Consider the following 23,834-nt stretch of genomic DNA (forward strand, 5'->3'; position numbering starts at 1 on the left):
AGAGTGGGCGAGCCTTCGCCTCCTCCGGAGCTCTTCATCGGGCTGGGGGGCGGGAAGCGGGGCGCGGGGGAAGCGGTTCCGTGCGCCCATTCGCATGCATACGTGCAAGCTCCGGAACGACGTTGTGGTCGTGCAGTCGCGTCCGACTCTCCGTGACCCCGCGGACCGCAGCGCGCCGGGCCCTCCTGTCCTGCGCTCTCTCCCGGAGCGCGCTCAAGCCCATGTGCATGGCATCGGCGATGCTGTCCGGCCATCTCGTCCTCTGCCGTCCCCTTCTCCTTTGGCCCTCAGTCTTTCCCAGCATCAGGGTCTTTTCCAGGGAGTTTTCTCTTCGCATTAGATGGCCAAAATATTTGAGCTTCAGCTTCAGTATCTGTCCTTCCAGTGAGCACTCAGGGTTGATTTCCTTTAGGATGGACTGGTTTGACCTCCTTGCAGTCCAGGGGACTCGTAAGAGTCTTCTCCAGCACCACAGTTCGAAAGCATCGATTCTTCGGCGCTCAGCCTTCCTTATAGTCCAGCTCTCACAGCCATACGTTGCTACTGGGAAAACCATAGCTTTGATTATGCGGACCTTTGTCGGCAAGGTGATGTCTCTGCTTCTGACTATGCTGTCTAGGTTGGCCATAGCTTTCCTCCCAAGGAGCAAGCGTCTTTTACTTTCATGGCTACAGTCACCGTCTGCGGTGATCTTGGAGCCCAAGAAAGTAAAATCTGTCACTGCTTCCATTTCTTCCCCTTCTATATGCCAGGAAGTGATGGGGCCAGATGTCATGATCTTCGTTTTTTTAATCTTGACTTTCAAACCAGCTTTTGCACTCTCCGCTTTCACCCTCAACAAGAGGCTCTTGAGATCCTCTTCGCTTTCTGCCATTAGGGTGGTATCGTCTGCATATCGGAGGTTGTTGATAATTCTCCCGGCAATCTTAATTCCGACCTGTGATTCATCCAACCCGGCATTTCTCATGATGTACTTCAATCCTTATTATAGTTTAAATAGAAATTCAGTATACCTCGCCCTAGTGTGGAAGGCTGTGACCAGGTGAGCTCTGGGCCTGCCTGTACACCCTGCTGTCCAGGTGTTCGCTCTTGATGGTCTTTTATTTTTAAACTGTAATTTGACCGGACAGCCCTTCCATTAGAGGATGGTCCTCTATAAAAGAGGACACCCGGCCACCTTAAACCAGAACATAAGGCCGGTTTATCTAGCCCAGCATTTTGTGGATAAGTAGCTGTGAGAAACCCACAAGTAGGATATGAGTGCAACAGCACCCTCCCAGTTGGGTTCTCCACCTGATACTGGGCCTAGCATATAGCCGTCGGAACTACTAGCCATTAATAGCCTTATTCTCCATGAGTGTGTTTAATCCCCCTTTAAAGCTACCCAAATTGGTGGCCATCAGTTTGCAGGTATGAGATACCAGTTACCATCCTGGGACAAAGAAGCAATGGGTGAACCTTATTTTGGAAAACAATATTTCTACACACACACACACACACAAACCCATCCCCTGTCTCTCTCTTACTAGGACCAGCATTCGGTTAGTCCTAGTAAAGGCATCGCCTCACTGAGATGATCAGTTCTGGATTCTCTATAATTGCTAACTGAATTAATGGTGTCAATTTCAGTTAAAGGGGCTAGTGTGAAAGGCAGCTTCATTTTCTGTCTGCAAGCCAATGCGGTCTCCAATAAGCCTGATGGAGAGTTTTGTATTGTATCAAGGACAATATAGCAGCCAGCCTTGCTTGTTTAATGGTCAGAATTTGCTTCCATTGGTTTGGGTGAATCGCTCCGTTAAGCTCCTTCCACTAAGCCTCCCTATTCTCCTTGAGAGGTTCTGGGCCGCCATCTATTAGAAATGAATAATAAATTGGAAGTGGGAGAGGGAGCTTAGAAGCATTTTACGATAATTCCACTTTTGATGGAGGCTGGACTCGCACAAGCATTAGGACCAAATAGATTTCGAAGCTACAAGTGCTGGCATTTTTCCCTTGGGTGGGGCGGTATATGTTTCCAGTGCTTCAAACCTTGCCGGGATACTGTCATGTCAGTAACATCTTTAAGGGTTTGTAAGCTTTGTTTTTCTGGAAAAGATTTGTCCTTCCAGTTGGAAATTGGATCATACCTTATTGGGGAATTTGCATTATGATAAGATAGCGGTGCTGTTTTGAATCTCCACCTGTTCCCAGATTTTTATGTGCCCCACTGTTGTGGAAGATAATATATGGGGCTCCTTTCTTAAAGCTGAGGCTAGAGTGAACAGCCATTCCAAAGAGTCATTATTGTTCTATAAATCTAGTTCACAAGATTCCCCTGTTTTATTGCCTGCATTAATTTTATTTATTTATTGTTACATTTTTATCCTGACTTTTTTTCCTCTGGCAAGGAACCGAAGGTGGGGTACAGGATCCTCCTCCTCTCCATTTTATCCTTACAACAACCCTGTGTTGTAGATTAGCCTGGCAGTGATTAGCCCAAAGACACCCGGTGAGCTTCATGGCCGAGTGGGGACTAGAACCCGGATCTCCTGAGTCCCAGTCCAACACTCTGACCATTACACCACACTGGGGGCTTCATCACACAAGGCTAAAAATCCTGCAATTTACCAGGACTTCTGCTTCTGGAATCTTTGTGGGATCAGATCGGGTCCTTTCCACATGGCTTAAAAAAAAACCCTAAACTTCTCAATGAGTTCTAGGTGTTTCATTACAAAGCCACTAGGTGGCGCAGTTGTTTTATTTGTAATTAAAGTGACTTTAACTGTACACCCTCATTTTTGTCAAGTCGGTGGTGAGAGAAGGGAAAATGCCAGACTTTCCTCATCATGGAAAACAACGCAATACAGCTCACAAAGAGTGGGAGGTTCCCTGGATGAGGGCTGTGTCGCGTAAAGGACCCGTCAACTTCTGTGAGTAAGCAATCTCCATAGCGGGATAAAAGCCCGGTGTGAAGGAGCCCCGGCTCTCAGGATTTCAAGACCCATGATCTCCCTATTTCCGGGTGGCAGCTGTGTTAGTCTGCTGCAGCGAAAACAACAAAGAGGCTAGTGGCACCTTAAGTCCCTTCATCTGAGACGTGGGCAGCATCTTTGAAAGCTCATGCCAAAATAAATGTATGTGTCTTTAAGATGCCGCAAGATTTTTGGTGATCTTCCTTCCTAGACAGGCACACACACACACACACACACACACACTTATTCTGTATGCATCTTGCTCTACCACTGCTTTTAAAATGATTGTTGCCTTTCAAGCTTCTCAGTGTTAATGTCTTTTTGATGTATAAGTCTAACTCCCCGGATGTATGATTTAAACTCACTGTATTTATTTTTTAATAAGCACATCATTGCTTTCATGGAACTTGTCTGGTCTCTGACGTCTTTCGCCTTTGGGATATCTATCCAGTTTTCCTCCATGCCCAGAGTTCAACTCAGTTTACATGTTTGTCAGTCGCACGCATCCATGTGATCAGACAGATATAGCAGAACACGATGCATACAAAAATGTGTACATTAGGGAAAGGTATGTTTAAAATACATATATTAAGGGAAGTAGCATAAAATGGAATATATAGGGGAAAGTGCATCTATCCGGAAATTCCTTTCAAAAAGTGCATGATTTTTTAAATGTATTATTACATTGATATCCCACTTTTTTTCATCTTGCAAAGAACCCAAGGCAGCTCACGTGGTCCTCCTCCATTTTTATCCTCACAACAACCCTGTGAGGCAGGTTAGGCTGAGAGTCAGTGACTGGCCCAAAGTCACCCAGTGAGCTTCATGGCCCAAGTGGGGGCCTGAGCCTGGGTCTCCTGCGTCCCAGTCCAACACTCTAACCACTGCACCACAGCTGGCTCTCATACCTTATTGGTAGGAGACTTTATGTAGACTTTAAAAAACCCTCAAATGGATGCAGACACAGGATGGAGCACACTGGAAAAACGTGAGCGTTACAGAAGGCAAAAGAGACAGATTTGTCCTTCGATATGTCCAGCTTACCCAACCTGATGCCCTCCCCCCAGATGGGGCCACTGGGCATGCTGGCTGAGGATGTTGGGGGATGTAATCTGGAGGACATCAGGTTGGGGAAAGCAGCCTTCTTCTGTAGCCAGCCCTTTAGCTTGGGGGCTGCCTTGATGGGTGCTCAGACTGGTTCGGTGTGGGGTGGGCATTACAGATCATGTGCCTCTAAAGCTGCATGTTTATTTCATTTGGCCTCGTGAATCTCCCCCAAAGATTTAACTGCTTAGAGCAGGAGTGGGGAACCTCTCTCCACCTGAGGGCTGCGTTCAGTTTCAGAGAAGTTCTCAGAGGGGCGCATCCCATGGTGGGTGGAGCCAAAGGCAAAGCGGGTGGGGCAAAATACAAAAAATAGCAGCCTATCTTACCTGCCAGTAACTCAGCCCCAAGAGAGGCATTTCAGCCTTTGAGAAGGGGCAGGGGTCTGCACAAAAGGTGGGACGCTACCACAGGATTGGTGGGAAGGGGACCCCAGAGGGCCAGACTAGGATTGTAGGGGGCCAGATTTTGCCGGTGGCCTAAGTTCTCACCCCTGGTTTGGATGATGAGCCCCTTGGGGTCAGGAGTGTTTGAATGTCGGAACTGGCTATAACCTGCTCAGAGCCTCCAGGACAGAGCAGGACACAAATCCTGCATTGATAACTTGGTGAGAAATTTCATATTAAAAGCGCAATCCTAGGCATGTTTAGACAGGCAAAAGTCCTACAGCTCCCAGCATTCCCCAGCCAACCATGCTGGCTGGGGAATGCTGGGAGGTGTAGGACATTTTTCTGTCTAAACATGCATGGGATTGCACCCTAAGGCTCCAAGCCTGTGCATAATTACTTAAGAGTAAGTCCCACTGAAGGCAATGGGACTTACATCCAAGCAAGTATGCATTGCTTAGGATCAGGCTATCAGAAGGAACCATGAAAAGCGAATGTTTGGCCAAGAGGGATTCCCAGTTTTTCTCCAGTATAAATAGCAGACCCTGGCATTTCCTGTAGCCACTTATGGGGTGGCGTGGAATATACTGTTTCTGCTCTTTAACCACTATTGCAGATCACATACTTCTTTGTTTTGCAACACCCGCTTTTATTGGCCTTGCAAATATTATCACATAGTTTAAACAAGAGACAAGACCTGGATTCAAGGCAAGGACTGGTTTCATTGGCCAAGCAGCTCCCTTAATTGCCCTGACACACACTTAACCCAGAAAACACAACACAGTGGTCTCTTTGGAAGGTTCCTCTGGAGAATGAACCCAACAATGCCGGACAAAAGAAGCAAAAATGACTGTTGGACCAGATAGTCCTTTTACTAAGTAAGCCACGGCCTGGAAGAATATGACATAGAGTTGTCACATTGTGTTTTCAAAACATCTGGCTGGCATTTCAGGCCTGTTTCTGAGCTAGCGCAAAGTGCCTCTGAGCAGCATGCAAATTGTTTATAAAGGCCCAAAGACAAACTGCTTCTGAACACATAGAGAGCACCTTTCTCTGATGGAAAACAGTATTTAAATCATGTAATTTGCCCCGAGGTACCTTATCCTTAAAGGTAAGGATCCTTAGAGGTACCTTATCCTTACCTTTAAGGATAAGGTACCTCTGGGCAAATGAAGAATGACCCTTTCCTTCACTTTTTAAAAGGAGGGATGAAATAGAGAAATAAAATTACATTCCCCGAAACACTGATGACACCCCCCCACCCCTTTGCTGGCATCACTATAGTTAGGTGAGGGGTCTGGAAATCCTTTGTTAGAGATCCTTCTAGTGCCCCCCCAGAAATACAGATGGAATCTGATAATCGCATTTCACATCTGTTGCGTAGGATTTAGATAAGCCTAATAAGACTAGCACATATTGAATGCTTAACTCGACATGTCTTGAAAGCAAAAGCACAAAGACCCCAGCTTGGGCACAGGAAGGAGGGAGAAATACATAGCGCATCTCTCCACCAGCCTAAAATCCTGCATTTAAAAGGGGGCTTTCTGCTTCTGTTTTAAATGCAGGTTCACAACAGAACAGACTCCCTTTACATGCACTTCGTTTCCCCCCTCCTTCTCCCCCAAATCTGAGTCTTCCATATGTTTCATTGGTCTACCTCCTCTTCTTGCCACTTTTCCTTTTTTACAGAGGGAACTCACATGGGGTCATTTGATACCTCATTATCTCCGATCTATTTAAACGTGGAATAAAGGTCATTTAGCACGGGTGACACCTTGGAGGTTCACAGCGTCATCTAAAGGGCCCGCAAACTTCTGTGAGTGAGCAATCTCAATAGCAGGATAAAAGCTCCGTGTGAATGAGCCCAAAGGTAGAGATGTCATACCAAGACATGTCCGTCCAGCTGCTCTACTGAAGTGAGATGTTCAGAAATAGAGGAAGTTCACTAAGAAATATTAAATATTGTATAGTAATTTTTCCAGTTGTAACCTTCTTCCTGGAGTGATATTCTTTGTACTTCTCTCCCCCTCCCCCTTAAAAAAAAATATACTCAGGAAAATAGAATTGTTTGAAAGGAGGAAAGACAGAAGCTGCTTTTTGAAGAAATCATACAGGATACTCCCTTCACATAACAATTTACAATAATATTTTGTACTAATCTGATGATAACTTAAAGTTATCAGGATCTCGGAATACTTCAGTGCACACCATTGGCTGGACACACTATTGGATGATTAATTCTCTGTGATACCAAACAGAAATTTAATATTCCATAATAGCAAAATGTTAGAAAATTGCTATCAGTGGTGTGGAAATACGCCGATGCACAACCTTGTTGTCTGATGTCAAACAGGGTGTGTTATTTAGGCATATTTACACATGGATTGCAAAAAGGCAGCAGGCTAAGATGAAAGCGTTACAAAAAACCAAGGGAGAAGAATGCAGTACAAAACCAGGAACGGACAGTTTCTTGTATGTGACGTGGCGCCTCCAGGGATATAACCTGTGGCATTTCCGGGGATGTGAGTTGTAGCAAAGCCAGCAATAGGATTTCCTGTGCCACCAGGGCTGTCATGGCTTGTGACTGCAGGGATGTGAGTTGCGCTGTCATCAGGGATGCTACCTGATGAGCCACCAGGGATGTGAGCTGAACCACTTCCAAGGATGCTAACTGTGGCACCTTCAAGGATACTGCCAGTATTACCAGGGAAGTTGGCAGTGGCGCCTGCAGGCATGTGGCCAGTGTGGCCTCCAGGGATGTTGGCAGTGGCGCCTCCAGGGATGTTCCCTGCAGCTCCTCCAAGAATGTTGCCAGTGGCACTTCCAACGATGTGAGTGGCAGCACCTCCAGGGATGTTGGCAGTGGCGCCTCCAGGGATGTGGCCAGTGTGGCCTCCAGGGATGTTGGCAGTGGCCCCTCCAGGGATGTTGTCTGTGGCCCCTCCAGGGATGTGGCCAGTGTGGCCTCCAGGGATGTTGTCTGTGGCCCCTTCGGGGATGTTGTCTGTGGCCCCTTCGGGGATGTTGTCTGTGGCCCCTCCGGGGATGTTGGCAGTGCCGCCTCCAGGGATGTGGCCAGTGTGGCCTCCAGGGATGTTGGCAGTGGCCCCTTCGGGGATGTTGTCTGTGGCCCCTTCGGGGATGTTGTCTGTGGCCCCTCCGGGGATGTTGGCAGTGGTGCCTCCAGGGATGTTCCCTGCAGCTCCTCCAAGAATATTGCCATTGACATTTCCAAGGAAGTGAGTTGTTCCTCCTCCATGGATGTGACTCGCAGGGCCTCCTGAGATCTCCCCTGTGACACCCCCAGGAATGCCACGTGTGGTGCCTCCAAGGATGTGAGTTGTGCTTCCGGGCATTCGCGTTGCAGCACCTCCTGAGATGTCCCCTACAGAGCCTCCAGGGATGGCCGCTGCAGCACTACCAGAGATGTCACCTGTAGCCCTTCCGGGGGTGAGAGTTATGGCACCTCCGTGGATGTCCCCTGTGGCTGCTCCGGGGCTGTCAGCTGCAGTGCTCCCACGGAAGTCACCGGTGGTGTTTCCAGGGCCACCATGTGTGGGTGTCACCTCTCCAGGGATGCGAGTGGCGGCATTTCCAGGGAGGTCACTGGCAACACTGCCAGGGGTGTGAGTTCCTCTGCCTCCTGCAGTGCGACTTACAGCACTTCCAGGAGAGCCCCTCGGGGTGTTCCCAGCACCACGAACTGTGACATGTCCAGGGCCCACGGCGCTGCTCTCAGAGGCGTCAAGGGTGGCACTGTCAGGTGCTCGAGTAGCAGTGCCCCCGGGAATGTATAATGTGCTGCCTGCAGGGACGTTGCTGGTGGTGAATTCAGGGACAGGATTTGTGGTGCTCCCATCATGGAAATCATGTGTGGCAACTCCAGGGATGTGGACTGTCGTTCCTTCGGGGATTTGAGTTGGTGCTGAAAATTAGAATGAAGAAATACTCCTTGGAAACACCATAACACAGACAATACATTCCGGCTTTACTACAAAAGAAATCAATCGGTCAGCCGATCTTAATTTCTGGACACGGACCCCTCTCTGTAATGTGAAAAAAGCGCATCTAAAAATGCCTACAGCCATTATGAGGAACTATATCTTAAGTATCTCTCAAGAGAGCTTCGGCTATTGGGTGACATAGAAATGTAGTAAATAAATAAATTACAGTGGTGCTGGAATAAAACATTAGCAGGAAAGTGTTAAATGTGCCACCGACCTGGATTGTTCCAAGGTTGCTTTAGAAAGTAGCAAAATGCATTCTGATCGGAGCTGAACTTAATACTTGCCACACGCTGAGAAGACTGTTTACAAGTGCTATTACCCGCATGTACGAGACCACCGTACTTACTTCATTACAACGTTTCATATTCTGCACATACACACACACCATACACAAAGCACACAAGGCATTTCTTCACACTGGCTTTCCTGCTGTCCTTGAACCTCTGTTGTTATTTTCGCCGTCTTCTTCAGCATGTCGGACACTGCCTTGCATTGAGTCTGACCCTGGGTCCATCTAGCCCTGTCCTGTCGACACTGACGGGCAGCAGCTCTCCATGGTTTCAGGCGGATTCTTTCCAAGCCTCACCTGGAGGCGCTGGAGTCTGAGCCTGGGACACTCTGCATTCAGAACTGAGCTACGGCCCCTCTGTCTGAATTACATTGTTCCTCTGTGCCTGCTCATCTTTCATCACCCCTTTCTCTTTATCCCCCCACCCCCACCCTGGCATTGGTAACTCTTTGCTGTTCTGGCACCTTACTTTTTATTTAAACCCCACATTTCTTCTTCCTTTCCTTTTTATTTTGTCCTCCATAAACCTTCACTGCTGGAGACCCATAACTCTCTTGCTTGCCTTCTCTAACATACCATCTCAGACGTATTTCTTTCCCCCCTAATGCATGCATTCCTGTTGGGTCTACAACACAGAGCATGAGCGTTACCTATGGGATTGGGTTGATAATCAGCCAGGGTGCAAAGGCTGTTGACCTCTTCAAGTTCTTCTCGCCCTTCGATAAGGCTGGGTTGAAGAGCAATGACCTCCTTCATTCTGGAGGGGGGAAATGGAGACGTTTTGGAGCGTGAGTGGGACCTTTTGAGCAAGATAAAATCATAGGAGGCCCTGTGCTAAAACCTCTCCATGCCTCCATTCTCTCTGGAGAGAGACTATAGTTCAGAACTAAACTGAAGGTGGTAAGAGAAAGGCATTCTTAGGAAACGTGTACACTCATATCTATTGTCCGGGGATGGGTGGAAATGTATTTGGTTTGTTTATCGATAAGACTGTACCAAAATCTGCAAATTTCTCCATAAACAAAGTGGAAAGAATTTGAGATTAAAAAAAATACAAATGTGGAAGATTTGTTCATCTAGGTGGAAGCTTTGAGTGCTTAGCTCTTCAAAGTCTGGTTTTGAACACTTGTGTATTCCACCAGGTTTCTGGTGCTGAAATAAGGTTGCCACGTCTTTTTTTTCAGACTAGCTCCTCATCTTTAAGAGCCAAATAGCAGGCACAACAATGGCCCTCTCCATGCTGGGAATGGCTGTACCAATTGAATTTGCCCAGGGTAGATGGGTGAGAATCCATTTCATTTAAGCTTTGTTAAGAATTTACCCAGATTTGCAGACTTCTTCATAAACAGGACAGAAAGGTGAATTAAAAAAAAAATGAATGTGGGTGAAAGCAAAACTGACAGATTCATCTGTCCCATCATCTCCTCTGGTCAAACAGGTTTAGGATGCAATCCTATGCATGTTTAGACAGAAAAAAGTCCTACAACTCCCAGCATGCCCCAGCCAGCTGGCTGGAGTATGCTGGGAGTTTTAGGCCTTTTTTCTGTCTAAATATGCATAGGATTGCACCCTTATTTATTAATTTGTTAGATTTGTATATGAGGAAATGCCCTTTGGGTGGTTTCAGGTCTCAACCCTTGCTTCTCTCTCTCCCTCTCCCCCTCTCGCCGCCCTGGGATTCCTCTAACCAGGATCCCTCCTTGCAGATAATGGTACTACCTCTGTGGTTCTGTTGTTGTCAGAGAACATCAGGTTGGAGTGGACCAGAACCCCCTTCCTCAAGGCAGGAGCCTCTGCAAGCATCCCTCCCAATGGGCAGGCGATCCTATGCTTCCACTGTGCTACACCAGAGCTCACATCAGTGTGATGTTAAACCCCGGAAGCAGTGCACCGTGGTAGCTATAGGGACAGATTCACAGACAAGTGTGACTGTCTGTCCCATTCATGCCCCATGATGGCTTTTGTTTGCCCACATCTCTGCATCCCACGTTGCAATGCCGCACCTGTTGCTAGTATCCTTCCCAAGCCGGTGCCCTCCAGAAGTGTTGGACTTCCAACTGCATTCAGCCCTGGCACGGCCAATGTTCAGGAATGCTGGGGGTTGCAGTCCAAAACATCCGGAGGGCACCAGCTTGGAGAAGGCTCTTTGGTTCTTTACCCAGCAAACCTTATCAGTCCTCCAGCCCCCCATTTCATGCCAACCCCTGTTCCATTTTGAGCTTTTCTACACAAGGCTGATTGGCTGTTAATCCGCTGCATCTGCTTTCAGTTTCATTGCAAATCTGAGATCCAAGCATGACATGAGGAGCATTTCCTTTCCTGCTTTTCTGCTGCATAACCTCTAGGTGGCACTGTGGTATAGCGGAATAGCGCAAATATGCAAGTGGGAAAAGCCGTTTCTTTCATTTTTACAATTAAATATTGCATTTTCCCTGCTCTAAAAAAAACTAGCTGAAAGTGCTCTTTAGATACAGAAACAAAACTGGAGGGTCATGACATCATCTAAAGAACCTATAAACAACCATGAGTAGGGAATGACGAGTGCATGATCAATGCCTCGTATAGAAAAGCCCATAGTTAGCAGAATTGTTAATCCTGCCCTGTTTTTATGCCACAGTCAATCCATTTTAGGTATTAGCCCATACATTACCACTCCAGCCCTAGTTTACCATCTGACCAAGTTGACTCACGTGGCCTGGAAGATTTCACATGTTGCATTGGAGGACGTGTCAAGAGCTGGCAGGAAGTTGGAGAGCAAAAGGTGGTAGGTTTCAGCCCATTGGGTGGAGTTCATTGAGCTTCCTTTTTCCTTGAGGAAGAAAAGCACATTGTCCAGGAGCTCTTGTTGCGTTTCAGGGGTGAGTGCAGCAGCCAGGGGAGAGGGTCCGTTGCACTTGGGTGGGGCTGCCGTCGGCCTGGTGCGCTGCATGGAAGACACAGTGGTGGAAGAGGCAGGATGCAGGATCCAAGAGAAAGGGCGTGGCATTTTGGCAGGGCGTGCCAGGGGTATGCACAGGAACCTGGTGGTACTGTTCACACAACCTCTCTGGAGATATGAATGCAGAGCAGGATTGCTTCAGGAGGCCCTGCCTCATGACCTCCAGGCATGGGTCCAAAGCACCAAACAGAGCTTATGCATGGCTTACAAGCTCTGTTCAGAGTTTGGCTCAAAGTCTGGAGGTTGGGGGTGGTAGGGGCTACCAGGCATGAACCCATTCCCCCCTTCACCCATTCATATTCCCAGAGTTGAACAGGGCCTTTAAGAATGGCTGTGGATCGTTAGGGATGCTGCTGCTGAAATTCCCGTGTTCTCACCGCTTAGATAGGCTGCTCCTGCTCAAAGTGGTTGTGCAAAAGTAAAAAAAAAAACACAACTGGATACTGCTGTTCTGGGCCAGACGTCTTAGGTTTTTTCCTTCCCGCATCAGTAGTATTCAGCGGCTGAATGTGCTTTACTGCGTTAGGCTGCAGGCAAGAGACCACAAGGAGCTGCAATGGTGCCATTGCTTGGCCTGCTGCTCTAAGCTGGGATCCATCTTTCCTTCTGCTACTTTGAAAACCTGCTCAATGATTCTGTACTGAAAATAGCTGTCGATACATTGCATGAGACCCACTTTAGAGCCCTGTCTACATTGCAAAAGGAGGCAAAAGCCAAGACACACAGCAGAGCATTTGACCTGCATGTGTTGATTAGAGCAACCTGTCTTTATGAAGTTTGCAAGCCTTCCGAAATATCTTAGAGGGAAATAAGGGCATTTGCATCCTTGGAATGGCTCTTTTTCACCCCAAGGATCACTGCCTGTGCTCTCTCTCTCCGACCTTGTTCACACGTACATTGGGGCAGGGTGGCTAGGCTAACCTCTGCAAGAGTCCCTGCCACATGTGCAGCTAACTATGGCCCATAGCATGGTTAGTCTAACCGCTCTCTAACCAACCTCCCTCTTGCAGTTCTCCAACCGCTCCCTCACACATCCCAGCAGCCTCTGCAGCTCAAACAACCATTACAGGAGCAGTGCTGCTCATGGCCGTTGGCGGCCATTTTCATCCTTCTTTCTGCTCCCCTTACTGAAATAAGCAAAGAATAAATAAAGACGGCATAAATTGTGCAAAAATCGCCATATTGCTAAAATGCGCATTTGCGCAAAATCACTGTATATCGCTTAAATGGGCATTATTGCCATATATTACTAAAATGTGCCTTTGTGCATATGCACATTTGCCCCAAATCACCATATATCACTAAAATGCGCATTAAAAATTAAAATGCGCATTACCCTGTATATCGCTAAAACACACCTTTGTGCATTTTTTTTGTGTGCACAAAAAACTTTGTGCACAAGTGTGCAAAATTGCTACATCACATATGCACGGGAATCTTCTAGAAATCTGGAGAGGGGCTGAAACTTTGGTGTGCCCACCAAAACATTTTTAAAATGGCAGCCATGAAAAGAAAATAGGCACAAAAGAGGGACGCTGTTTTACCCGGGAGAGGTACTGGAAAGCAGGGACAGGTGGAACACTTTTATTTGTGGCTAATGAGTAGATTTAGCACAACAAATTTGGAACACTCAACAATGGCCGCAAGACTGGAAAAGGTCAGTTTACATTCCAATTCCAAAGAAGGGCAAAGCCAAAGAGTGTTCAAACTACCGCACAATTGCACTCATTTCACATGCCAGCAAGGTGATGCTCAAAATCCTACAAGCTAGGCTTCAGCAGTATGCGAACCGAGAACTACCCGAAGTACAAGCTGGGTTTCGAAGAGGCAGAGGAACTAGAGATCAAATCGCCAACATTCGCTGCATCATGGAGAAAGCAAGAGAATTCCAGAAAAACGTCTATTTCTGCTTCATTGACTACGCTAAAGCCTTTGATTATGTGGATCACAACAAACTGTGGCAAATTCTTAAAGTGATGGGAGTACCAGACCACCTTACCTGTCTCCTGAGAAACCTGTACGAGGGTCAAGAAGCAACAGTAAGAACCAGACATGGAACAACCGAGTGGTTCAAAATTGGGAAAGGAGTACGACAAGGCTGCATATTGTCACCCTGCTTATTTAACTTATATGCAGAGTACATCATGAGAAACGCCGGGATGGATGAATCAGAGGTCGGAATTAAGATTGCCGGGAGAATTCTCAACAACCTCAGATACGCAGATGATACCACCCTAATGGCAGAAAGCGAAGAGGATCTCAAGAGCCTCTTGTTGAGGGTGAAAGAGGAGAGTGCAAAAGCTGGTTTGAAACTCAACATTAAAAAAACGAAGATCATGGCATCTGGCCCCATCACTTCCTGGCATATAGAAGGGGAAGAAATGGAAGCAGTGACAGATTTTACTTTCTTGGGCTCCGAGATCACCGCAGACGCTGTGGTTAACAAACCATTAACAAGCTACTCATACCGCATGGGCTCAGGAGAAGGGGACGGCAGAGGATGAGATGGCTAGATAGCATCACGGATGCAATGAATATGAACTTGAGCACGCTCCGGGAGAGAGCGCAGGACAGGAAGGCCCGGCGTGCTGTGGTCCGTGGGGTCACGAAGAGTCGGACACGACTGAACGGCTGAACAACAACAAGCTTACCTGGCAGGAAGCATCTCTGAGCCTGGATAAATATTCATGGAGAGAGTCATAGTTTTCAAAGTTCTTGATCAGCTCAACAGCCATGCTGGCTAGGGTGGAATTGTGTAACATCTGGGCAACGATGATTAAGTCAGCTGCTTTTGCTGGGCTGAGGGCAGAAGGGTTCTCCATCTATAGATCAATGATAAGGGAACAGTTTTCTCTCGAGCTTTTATGCAGTGTGAGTGATTCGTCTTTCACTTTGGCCCTGCACCAGTGCAGTGAGATAGCACTGGCTGAGAAATAGGGCCAGATCATACATGCATGTTCCTCGCTTAAAGCAGCGGTGTTGAACCTCAGGTGTTGAACCACATCTGGCCCTCGGGTTGAACCACATCTGTGTTGAACCACATCTGGCCCTCTGGGGTTGCCAGATTACCACACCTCCTTCCCCTGGCCACACCTGCTTTACTTGCCCCCACTGCTTTTCCCCAACTGCAGCTCATTGGGAGGTTCCTGGCTTTTGCAGTCCCCCCCCCCCAATTCTAAAACGTTGAAATGCCTCTCCTAAGGCTCGGTTACTGGCAGTATGAGCGTTATGCTTCAATCCCTTTTGCCCTCAGCCCCTCCCACCACCGGGATGCTTCTCCAGCACTGAATTTGGCCCCCCGGCTGGAAGAGGTTTGACACCTTTAAGCCTTAACGGCTGCAGTATCAAGTAATAATGTGTGTGTTGCTATGGGCAACCGTAATGGACCAGAGTGAAGCCATACTGAGGCCGAGCGAAGGCTAGGACTGCGTGTCTCCACTGTGGAATTTTCGAATGTGTACATGCCCACCCCACCCTCTTTCCGAAAAATGCAAGATTTGCCAGGTTTGAGAGGCAGTTTGCCTAACCAGCAGAAGTTTCTATATGTGGGCAAGCCAGACAGGGAACTGCCTGTATGTCACCATTCTCCCGACAGACCAGCCAATGGGTTAAGAACTTGTGGTTACGCTACACTTCCTTTTGAGTCAGCAAGCGTTCTGCGCACGATCGATTTCCTAATAAAAAGCGAGTGGCTCCTAGCATGCTTGGAAGAGTTCTTGCACGCCACGGAGGGTGAGCTCTTGCCACCCTCTGCCATTCATCAAGGGTCATGCTCGGCTTTGGCTCATCTTGCCTAGAGAGGGTTCCTAGGCGTGCCCCTGCACTGGAAGACTGCAGACATGGGAGGTGAGCAGGTCCCAATCTTCCAACCTTTTTTCATGATGGGGGGTGTGTGCACGCGCATATACCAAATTGCTAGTGAAGGAGTAGTTGAATCATTTAGGAATCTATTTCATGCCCCCTATTTTGAAGAAGAGATGTAAAAATGTCCCTCTCATCAGACTTTTATACTAATATCAGAGTGTCTTGCAATATTTTTTTCTCCCTCTCTCAAAATACTAGAACCCGGGGTCATCCTATGAAGCTGATGGGTGGGAGATTCAGGATAGATAAAAGGAAGGGCTTCTTCACAGAGTTAAAACCATGGAATTTGCTTCCGCAGGAAGTAATGATGGCCACCCATTTGGATGGCTTTAAAGGGGGGTTGGACAAATTCCTGAAGGAAAAGGCTGTCAACGGCTACTAGTCCTGATGGCTATGTGCGACCTCCAGTATCAGAGACAGTGAGCCTAAGTACACCAGTTGGTGAAGAACATAGGTAGGAGGGTGCTGTTGCACTCATGTCCTGCTTGTGGGTTCCTGGTCGACAGCTGGTTGGCCACTGTGTGAACAGGATGCTGGACTAGATGGACCCTTGGTCTGATCCAGCAGGATTCTTCTGATGTGTGTACCCAACTTCAAGTTCTTAGATACTCTGAGTATAGTGAATCTATCTGGGGGCACATTTTGAGGCCGCTGTAAAGAAACAGTGATTCAACTAAAATGTCTTGAAATTGATCCAGGAATTTGAGGGAAACAGTTTCATGACATAATTTTGTTTCACCAAATCATTTTGCCAGTTCATTAGCATCTTTACTTGGGTGTAAGCCTCATTAAGTCAATGCAACTTACTTCTGATTAGACATGCATCGGATTGCACTGTTAAATCTCCCACCCGCACAAGACTGCATGGGGCATCTTTTAAACATTGGAGCCTACTTTTGAAGAAAGCATCTTTGGGGTTTTGCGAGACATTCTTATTTTTAAAATCCAAATGTTACAAAAAATCCTAGTAGCTGAGATTTAAAAATAGAGTTTCATGGAACTGTACAATGTGGCTTCATATTTTTAATAAGCCTGCTTCAATAACTGACCTTTCTTTCGCGGGGTATTTTAATTCCTCTCAAATAAAATGAGCTGCTGGAGGAATTAACTGCCCACTCTGTAAGAGTATTTTCTGTAGAGACTGAACTCCTGTCCACTGTAATGGTGGACCCCCAGTTAATGGCAGGGGTGGTTATTTATTTTATAGCGACAGCCATTTTGACTGCCTCAATATTGAAATAGCACCTCAGAACAGGTCTTTCTGGGAAAAACAAACTAGCAGCCACTGTGATTCTCTTCTGCCCACAAAAGAATGTAGCCTCACCCGCAGAATACAGTTGAAACAAAACAGCCAACTTTGAGGTGGGTGTAATGGCTGAGAAATGGTCCTTGTCAGTTCAATACAGCCCAAGTAGGAACATCCTACATTCAAATAATCACACAAAAGAGCCAAATGTCAAGACCTTAGCTAATCTGGAAGTACCCTCACGATGTTGATACCCCACCTGTGAGAGTCTTTATAGATTTTTAAATTCACACAAGCGCACACTAGCTGAATCTGGGTCACAGAATCATAGAATAGTAGGGTTGGAAGGGGCCTATAAACCCATCGAGTCCAACCCCCTGCTCAGTGCAGTAATCCAAGTGTAATTGTTAAGGCTATCTGCTGTTGTTCTAATACAATACTTTTGGTACGGGCATTTGCCTTGGACCCCTCCATAACTCTGTCACGAGGTTCCCATTCTGGGGTCATTTTAAATATGGGCAACTGAGACCAAAGGAGAAGCAAGGTTCGCCTCCTGCCAACCAGTGCTCAACTAGATGAAGTCTGTTCGGAACCCAAACATAGCCTGTCCACAGGTCTGTGCTGGTACTCACTAGGTTACACCTTTGCCCAAGAAAGCAGATAAGTGAAAGATACTGAGAGCAGCTGTCATTCTGGGGAAGCATCCCTGGCACTCACATGGACACCTCATCTACTTGTTATCTCAGGAAGAAGGAGACAGTGGTCTGTGTAGCAGATTCTGACAGGCAGCCATTTCAGGCAGCTGTCCGACGACCAAAACCCCCATTCTTCTGATCTAATTTCTTTTCTTTTTAAATTTAATTTATATCCCATCTTTCCACCTCATTTCTGAGACTACCCTTGGCCCAAGGAAGCAGGTGGTGCTCCAAGTAAGTTTTACAGGTAGGTGTTTTCTCCACATGATATCAAAACAGGATGGGTGGGAATTTTTAAAAAAACGAAATTCTCAAGGCACAATTACCAACAATTCCAACAAGAAGAAAAGGTGGAAGACAACAGAAGAAGCCAATGTGGCTTCACAGAAAGCTTAGAGATAAAAGAGATTTAAAACAAAAAAGGACACATATAGGAAGTGGAAAGAAGGCCAAGCTGCAAAGGAAGAGTACAGTCTGGTAGCACAGGATTGCAGGGATGGCGTCAGGAAGGCTAAAGCTGAGAACGAACTGAGGTTAGCGAGGGATGCTAAAAACAACAAAAAGGCTTTCTTCAGCTACGTGCATAGTAAAAGACAGAGGAAAGAAATGGCGGTTCAGCTATTAAATAAGGATGGCAAAATGATAACAGACGACAAAGAAAAGGCATAAGTGCTCAGTTCCTACTTTGGCTCAGTCTTCTCCCAAAAGAGGGTCTATGACCCTCCTGGCAAAGGTGAAGTACAGGCTGAAGGGGCAGGATTGCAGCTTGAGATCAATAGGCATTTGGTCAAGGAACACCTAATTACTTTGAATGAGTTCAGATCTCCAGGGCCAGATGAACTGCATCCTAGAGTCATAAAGGAACTGGCAGAAGAACCCTCAGAACCGCTGTCTATTCTCTTTGAGAAATCATGGAGGACGGGTGAAGTGCCCGATGACTGAAGAGGGCCAATGTTGTCCCTATTTTCAAAAAGGGTAAAAAGGAGGAACCTGGGAACTACAGACCAGTCAGTCTGACATCAATCCCTGGGAAAATTCTGGAGCAGATGATAAAGCAACCCATCTGGAAGCACCTTGAAAACAATGCAATGATTACTCAACTGCCAGATGAATCTGATCTCATTTTTTGATCAGGTAACCTCCCTTGTGGACCGTGGGAATGCTGTGGACATCATATACCTCGACTTCAGCAAAGTTTTTGACAAAGTGCCCCATGATATCCTGATGAGCAAACTAGCTCAAAGTGGGCTAGATGAAACAACGATCCGGTGGATCCACAGTTGGCTCCAGAATTGGACTCAAAGAGTGCTTATCAATGGGACCTTCTCAAACTGGGGAGAGGTAATGAGCGGGGTACTGCAGGGCTCAGTCCTGGGCCCAGTGCTCTTCAACATTTTTATTAATGACTTGGAGGAGGTGCAGGGAATGCTGATCAGATTTGCAGATGACACAAAATTGGGCGGGATAGCGAATACCTTGGAAGACAGAAACAGAATTCAAAGTGATCTTGATAGACTGGAGCACTGGGCAGAAAACAACATAATGATATTTAACAAGGGATAAATGCAAAGTTCTGCACCTAGGAAAAAGAAACCAAATGGGGGATACGTGGCTCAACAACACTACAAGCGAGAAGGATCTTGGAATTGTTGTAGATCACAAGCTGAATATGAGCCAACGATGTGATTTGGCTGCAAAAAAGGCAAATGCTATTTTGGGCTGCATTAATAAAAGTATAGCTTCCAAGGACTAGTTCCGCTCTGCTCAGCACAGGTTAGGCCTCATCTGGAGTACTGTGTCCAGTTCTGGGCACCGCACTTTAAGAAGGATGCAGACAAGCTGGAGAGGGTTCAGAGGAGGGCAACAAAGATGATCAGGGGACTGGAAACAAAACCCTGTGAGGAGAGACTGAAAGAACTGGGCATCTTTAGCCTTGAGAAGAGTGAGGGGAGATAGGATAGCGCTCTTCGAGTACTTGAAAGGTTGTCACAGAGGGGAAGGCCAGGATCTCTTCTCCAACATCCCAGAGTGCAGGACACGGAATCATGGGCTCAAGTTACAGGCAGCCAGATTCCGGCTGAACATCAGGAGAAACGTCCTGACTGTCAGAGCGATACGACAATGGAACTGATGACCTAGGGAGGTGGTGGGCTCTCCCACACTGGAGGCACTCAAGATGAGGCTGGACAGCCACCTGTCAGGGATGCTCTGACTTGGATTCCTGCACTGAGAAGGGGGTTGGACCCGATGGTCTTAGAGGCCCCTTCCAACCCTACTATTCTATGATTCTATGACGGTTTAGTTCAACCAGTAGCAACCAAATTGTCCAAATGTGTTCTGCCATATGCCACCTTTCTGGTTTGGGGGTGGGTGGGTTAAAATGATTGTATTCTGTGTGTGTGTGTGTGTAAGTTTAACAAAAACACCACCATGAAACATATCAAGTCACCTGTTTTGAACATTATTTTTTATTGATGAGCACAATTACAGAATAAAAGTGTGGAGGCAGGAAGCAGTGTATGCCAGCAATGGTTATGTAACACAGGCAAACCAGATTTAATTTTGGTCAATATTTACATCGTTAAAGTACAGCCTTCTTTAAAAATATTGAAGAAGATACAAAACCTTCTCTTTTCACAGGATAACTTTGGCAAAATTAATGGTTTTTCATGTCCATGCTATTAATGAAAGCATTACACCATCTGTATCCAATTCTGTATTTGCCTTAGAAACAAATGCATGGATCCATTTGGCTATTTCTCCATTTTTGTATTTGTTCTTTCTTTCTTTTTCTCAAACAGTATCAATGGAATCTCCACAGAAGAAATTTGTTCCCGAAATTGCTACTGATTAAACAAAACGTAGGATACCAGTAGAAAGACAATTTGGTTGCCAATCAGGTTGATTTATGAGCTGAGGACCTCCATCTGGCCCCTTTGCAATTTATTTCTAAAGCAAGATGCGATTTGAAAACTCAAGAGGAAAAAGGAAATCAAACAAGCAAACACAGAGATGGGAAAGAACGCCAATCACCTTCCCTTCTTGGCCATAAGCTACTTTTATTGTTGAGGAGAAACCCCACATTTTCCCTCTTAGGACGTGCTTCCAGATGGCCACCCAAAAAAGCATATTTTAGATGCAGGTCTAATTCTATACTAGGGCTCATGCAAGGAGAACAGCCTTCCTTGTGGGGGAGAGGAGAGGAGCGAGGGACCCTCACCATCCACCCATTGCTTCTCCTCCAAGAAGAGGGATATCTATCCCTGCCTGCCCCCCACCCCCGGCTTTAGAAGGGAATTTATATGTGTACACAGTGCTGGAATGAGGGAGCGTGCAGTGATATTGCGCACACAATGCTGGAACAAGGGAGCACGCAGTGATATTGCGCATACAGCGCTGGAGTGAGGGAGCACGCAGTGATATTGTGCACACAGTGCTGGAACAAGGGAGCACGCAGTGATATTGTGCACACAATGCTGGAACGAGGGAGTATGCAGTGATATTGCGCACACAGCGCTGGAGCGAGGGAGCACGCAGTGATATTGCGCACACAGTGCTGGAGTGAGGGAGCATGCAGTGATATTGCGCACACAGCGCTGGAGTGAGGGAGCACGCAGTGATATTGCGCACACAATGCTGGAACGAGGGAGTACGCAGTGATATTTCGCACACAGCGCTGGAGTGAGGGAGCACGCAGTGATATTGCGCACACAGCACTGGAGTGAGGGAGCACGCAGTGATATTGTGCACACAGTGCTGGAACAAGGGAGCACGCAGTGATATTGCGCACACAATGCTGGAACGAGGGAGCACGCAGTGATATTGCGCACACAGCGCTGGAGTGAGGGAGCACGCAATGATATTGCGCACACAATGCTGGAACGAGGGAGCACGCAGTGATATTGTGCACACAATGCTGGAACGAGGGAGTATGCAGTGATATTGCGCACACAGCGCTGGAGTGAGGGAGCACGCAATGATATTGCGCACACAATGCTGGAACGAGGGAGTATGCAGTGATATTGCGCACACAGCGCTGGAGTGAGGGAGCACGCAGTGATATTGCGCACACAATGCTGGAACGAGGGAGTACGCAGTGATATTGCGCACACAGCGCTGGAGTGAGGGAGCACGCAGTGATATTGCGCACACAGCACTGGAGCGAGGGAGCACGCAGTGATATTGTGGACACAGTGCTGGAACGAGGGAGTACGCAGTGATATTGCGCACACAGCGCTGGAGTGAGGGAGCACACAGTGATATTGCGCACACAGCGCTGGAGCGAGGGAGCACGCAGTGATATTGTGCACACAGTGCTGGAACGAGGGAGTACGCAGTGATATTGCGCACACAGCGCTGGAGTGAGGGAGCACACAGTGATATTGCGCACACAGCGCTGGAGCGAGGGAGCACGCAGTGATATTGTGCACACAGTGCTGGAACGAGGGAGTACGCAGTGATATTGCGCACACAGCACTGGAGCGAGGGAGCACGCAGTGATATTGTGCACACAGTGCTGGAACTAGGAATTCAAGAGAAGCCCCTTCTCGGCTGAGGTGCAATTGACAAGGAGTGTCTCCAAGAACTCCAGAGCAGAGGAGAGAAAGAGGGGGGGGCAGGGAAGGGCATGGGGGAGTGGCGGGATCACACACCATTGGCAACCACACCTCCCAACCAGGTGAGACAGCAGCGCTATGTCAGTTGACACCTGAGAAGGACTCTGCAATGAAATATGCAATTAAAGCTACACCCCCACTCCCGAATCGCTACAAACCAGCACGTAAAACATTCAATGGATTAATGCCTGGGAAAACAGGGGAATGCAACAGTTTTGCAGGAATGTCATCTGGGTCCTCAGGAATAAATGAGCGAGTGAGCGGTGTCTCAAGAGCACTGACTAGAAAAACTTACTCCGTCGAGCTCTGGGTAAAAAGCCTGAAGTTCACTTAGTTGAGCCATGGAGCAAAACTGCCCCAAATTCTTCATCAACCGGTCTCGGATCCCAGTGGTCCCATCATCACAAGCCGACCCTGCAAAGAGGTGGAGGCAAGAAGTACAGTTTTCAGGAAACAATATTTTGGAAGAACAACGTTTTTAAAAATGTGAACGTTCACCCTCAGTAAGAACAGAAGATGTTTCTAACACTTTCATCAGTTTTGGAATCTGGTTCCCAACCGAGCTGGGTTATCTAAAACCGGAATCTGGAGGAAATGTTAAGTTTCTAGTTCTCAAGGTAATGGAGAACAAATCAGATATACATGGACAATGTGGTCTAACGATTAAAAAAAACTAAGATAAAACAGGGGAGGAGATGAGGGAAGAAAGAAGATGTGAAGAGGGAACTCAGCAAAACATTTGTTGTTTTCTTTGTTTTACCACACAAGGGCAAGGAAGTAGCGCCTGAGGACAGAGTGCTCCCAACTGAGGAGCCGCAGTCTGTCCAAAGCTCCGCTGGGCTCTCGCAAGCAGGGAAGAAGGGACTGCAGAGCTGTTTGTGGGGTTTCTCTCCCCTCCATGGGCCATTTTCCCACCAAAAATGCAATTTCATCGAGGCAAGCCCCGGAGCTAACCTAACTTCCTCTCAATATTGGGGGCATGTTCAGACGCTGAGAGGATTCAGGACTCCCTCCCTGCCCCCAGGCACGCCCTTTTCCTCTCCTCCACTAGGTCATGCCTATTTCCTCCTCTCTACCTTGTAGAAGGAGCCACCACGGACACTACCGCGGTGGCTGGGCAGAGCCAGGAGGGGGGCTCCAGTGTCAGGAAAACACTTTCTGAGTCCTCAGAGGGGTTTCCTGCCCGGTCCCGTGGCCTCAGAGATGCCATCTAGGGACCACAGCATGGCACGCTGAGTGCATTTATATTCTGCTTTCATCGTGATCTTCACCACAAAATGTTTTCATACACCCGTCATCTTATGATACCAGGGCAGTATACAAAATGGAATAAAAATTCTAATATGGCATAGAATAAAACAATATCAGCTACAGCAAAATCAGCAACAGCAGGAAATATGTACATAAGATAGACAGCCCACTTAATCAGCACAATATACTAGTTTAAAATGTCTGGGCAAAGAAATAGGTTTCGACCTGGGGCCAAAAAGAATACAATGTTGGCGCCACTAACTACTCAATGGGTGAAGAGCTTCACCACAGAACTCTAGGCAGGTTCCCTGGGGGTCCCTGGGGGTCTCCCATCCATGCACTGATTTATGCACTGACCAGGCATAAATCTGCTTCGCTTTTGCTAGGTGGCTATACCATATAATACTGATGTATTTCATTCTCTAAAGATTTATTTATAGATTTAGTTCATATACTTCCTTGCAACAGCCTATTATTATTCCCATTT

At 47.1% G+C, this 23,834-nt stretch overlaps 3 protein-coding genes across 13 annotated transcripts in view; 1 reads left to right on the top strand and 2 right to left on the bottom strand.

Annotated features, from left to right (window-relative positions):
* HAGHL (hydroxyacylglutathione hydrolase like) overlaps positions 1-23,834 on the top strand; it is a 73,801-nt gene that overhangs the window by 27,839 nt on the left and 22,128 nt on the right. For 2 of the 11 annotated variants that reach the window (XR_014785611.1, XR_014785615.1), the window contains one exon: positions 20,282-22,713. The exons of 7 other annotated variants lie outside the window; for them this stretch is intronic. Coding sequence is in view for 1 of the 4 variants with exons in the window: in XM_084818968.1 (XP_084675094.1) it covers positions 20,282-20,334 (53 nt within the window). In the remaining 3 variants the exon portion in view is untranslated. Of the gene's footprint in view, positions 1-9,921; positions 10,020-20,281; positions 23,831-23,834 lie in introns of those variants that run through there. 2 more of the 11 variants (XR_014785612.1, XM_084818968.1) reach the window with 2 other exon arrangements.
* On the bottom strand, positions 4,810-14,534 carry LOC146336778 (uncharacterized). Its single transcript, XM_084818947.1, has 4 exons — positions 14,327-14,534; positions 11,428-11,660; positions 9,388-9,494; positions 4,810-8,366 (listed from the first exon to the last, which is right to left on the bottom strand). The coding sequence occupies exons 1-4, from the start codon at positions 14,495-14,497 to the stop codon at positions 6,844-6,846; spliced, it is 2,034 nt and encodes a 677-aa protein (XP_084675073.1). The 5' UTR covers positions 14,498-14,534; the 3' UTR covers positions 4,810-6,843.
* The window catches only part of LOC146336779 (uncharacterized), an 84,425-nt gene continuing 82,955 nt past the window's right edge, over positions 22,365-23,834 (bottom strand). Inside the window, exon 29 of the mRNA XM_084817882.1 lies at positions 22,365-22,510. Coding sequence (XP_084674008.1) covers positions 22,365-22,510 — 146 coding nt within the window. The remainder of the gene's footprint in view (positions 22,511-23,834) is intronic.

The sequence above is a fragment of the Heloderma suspectum genome, chromosome 12 (genome assembly GCF_057233095.1).
Source record: "Heloderma suspectum isolate Gila_16-S chromosome 12, 16-S_ref, whole genome shotgun sequence".
NCBI lineage: Eukaryota > Metazoa > Chordata > Lepidosauria > Squamata > Helodermatidae > Heloderma > Heloderma suspectum.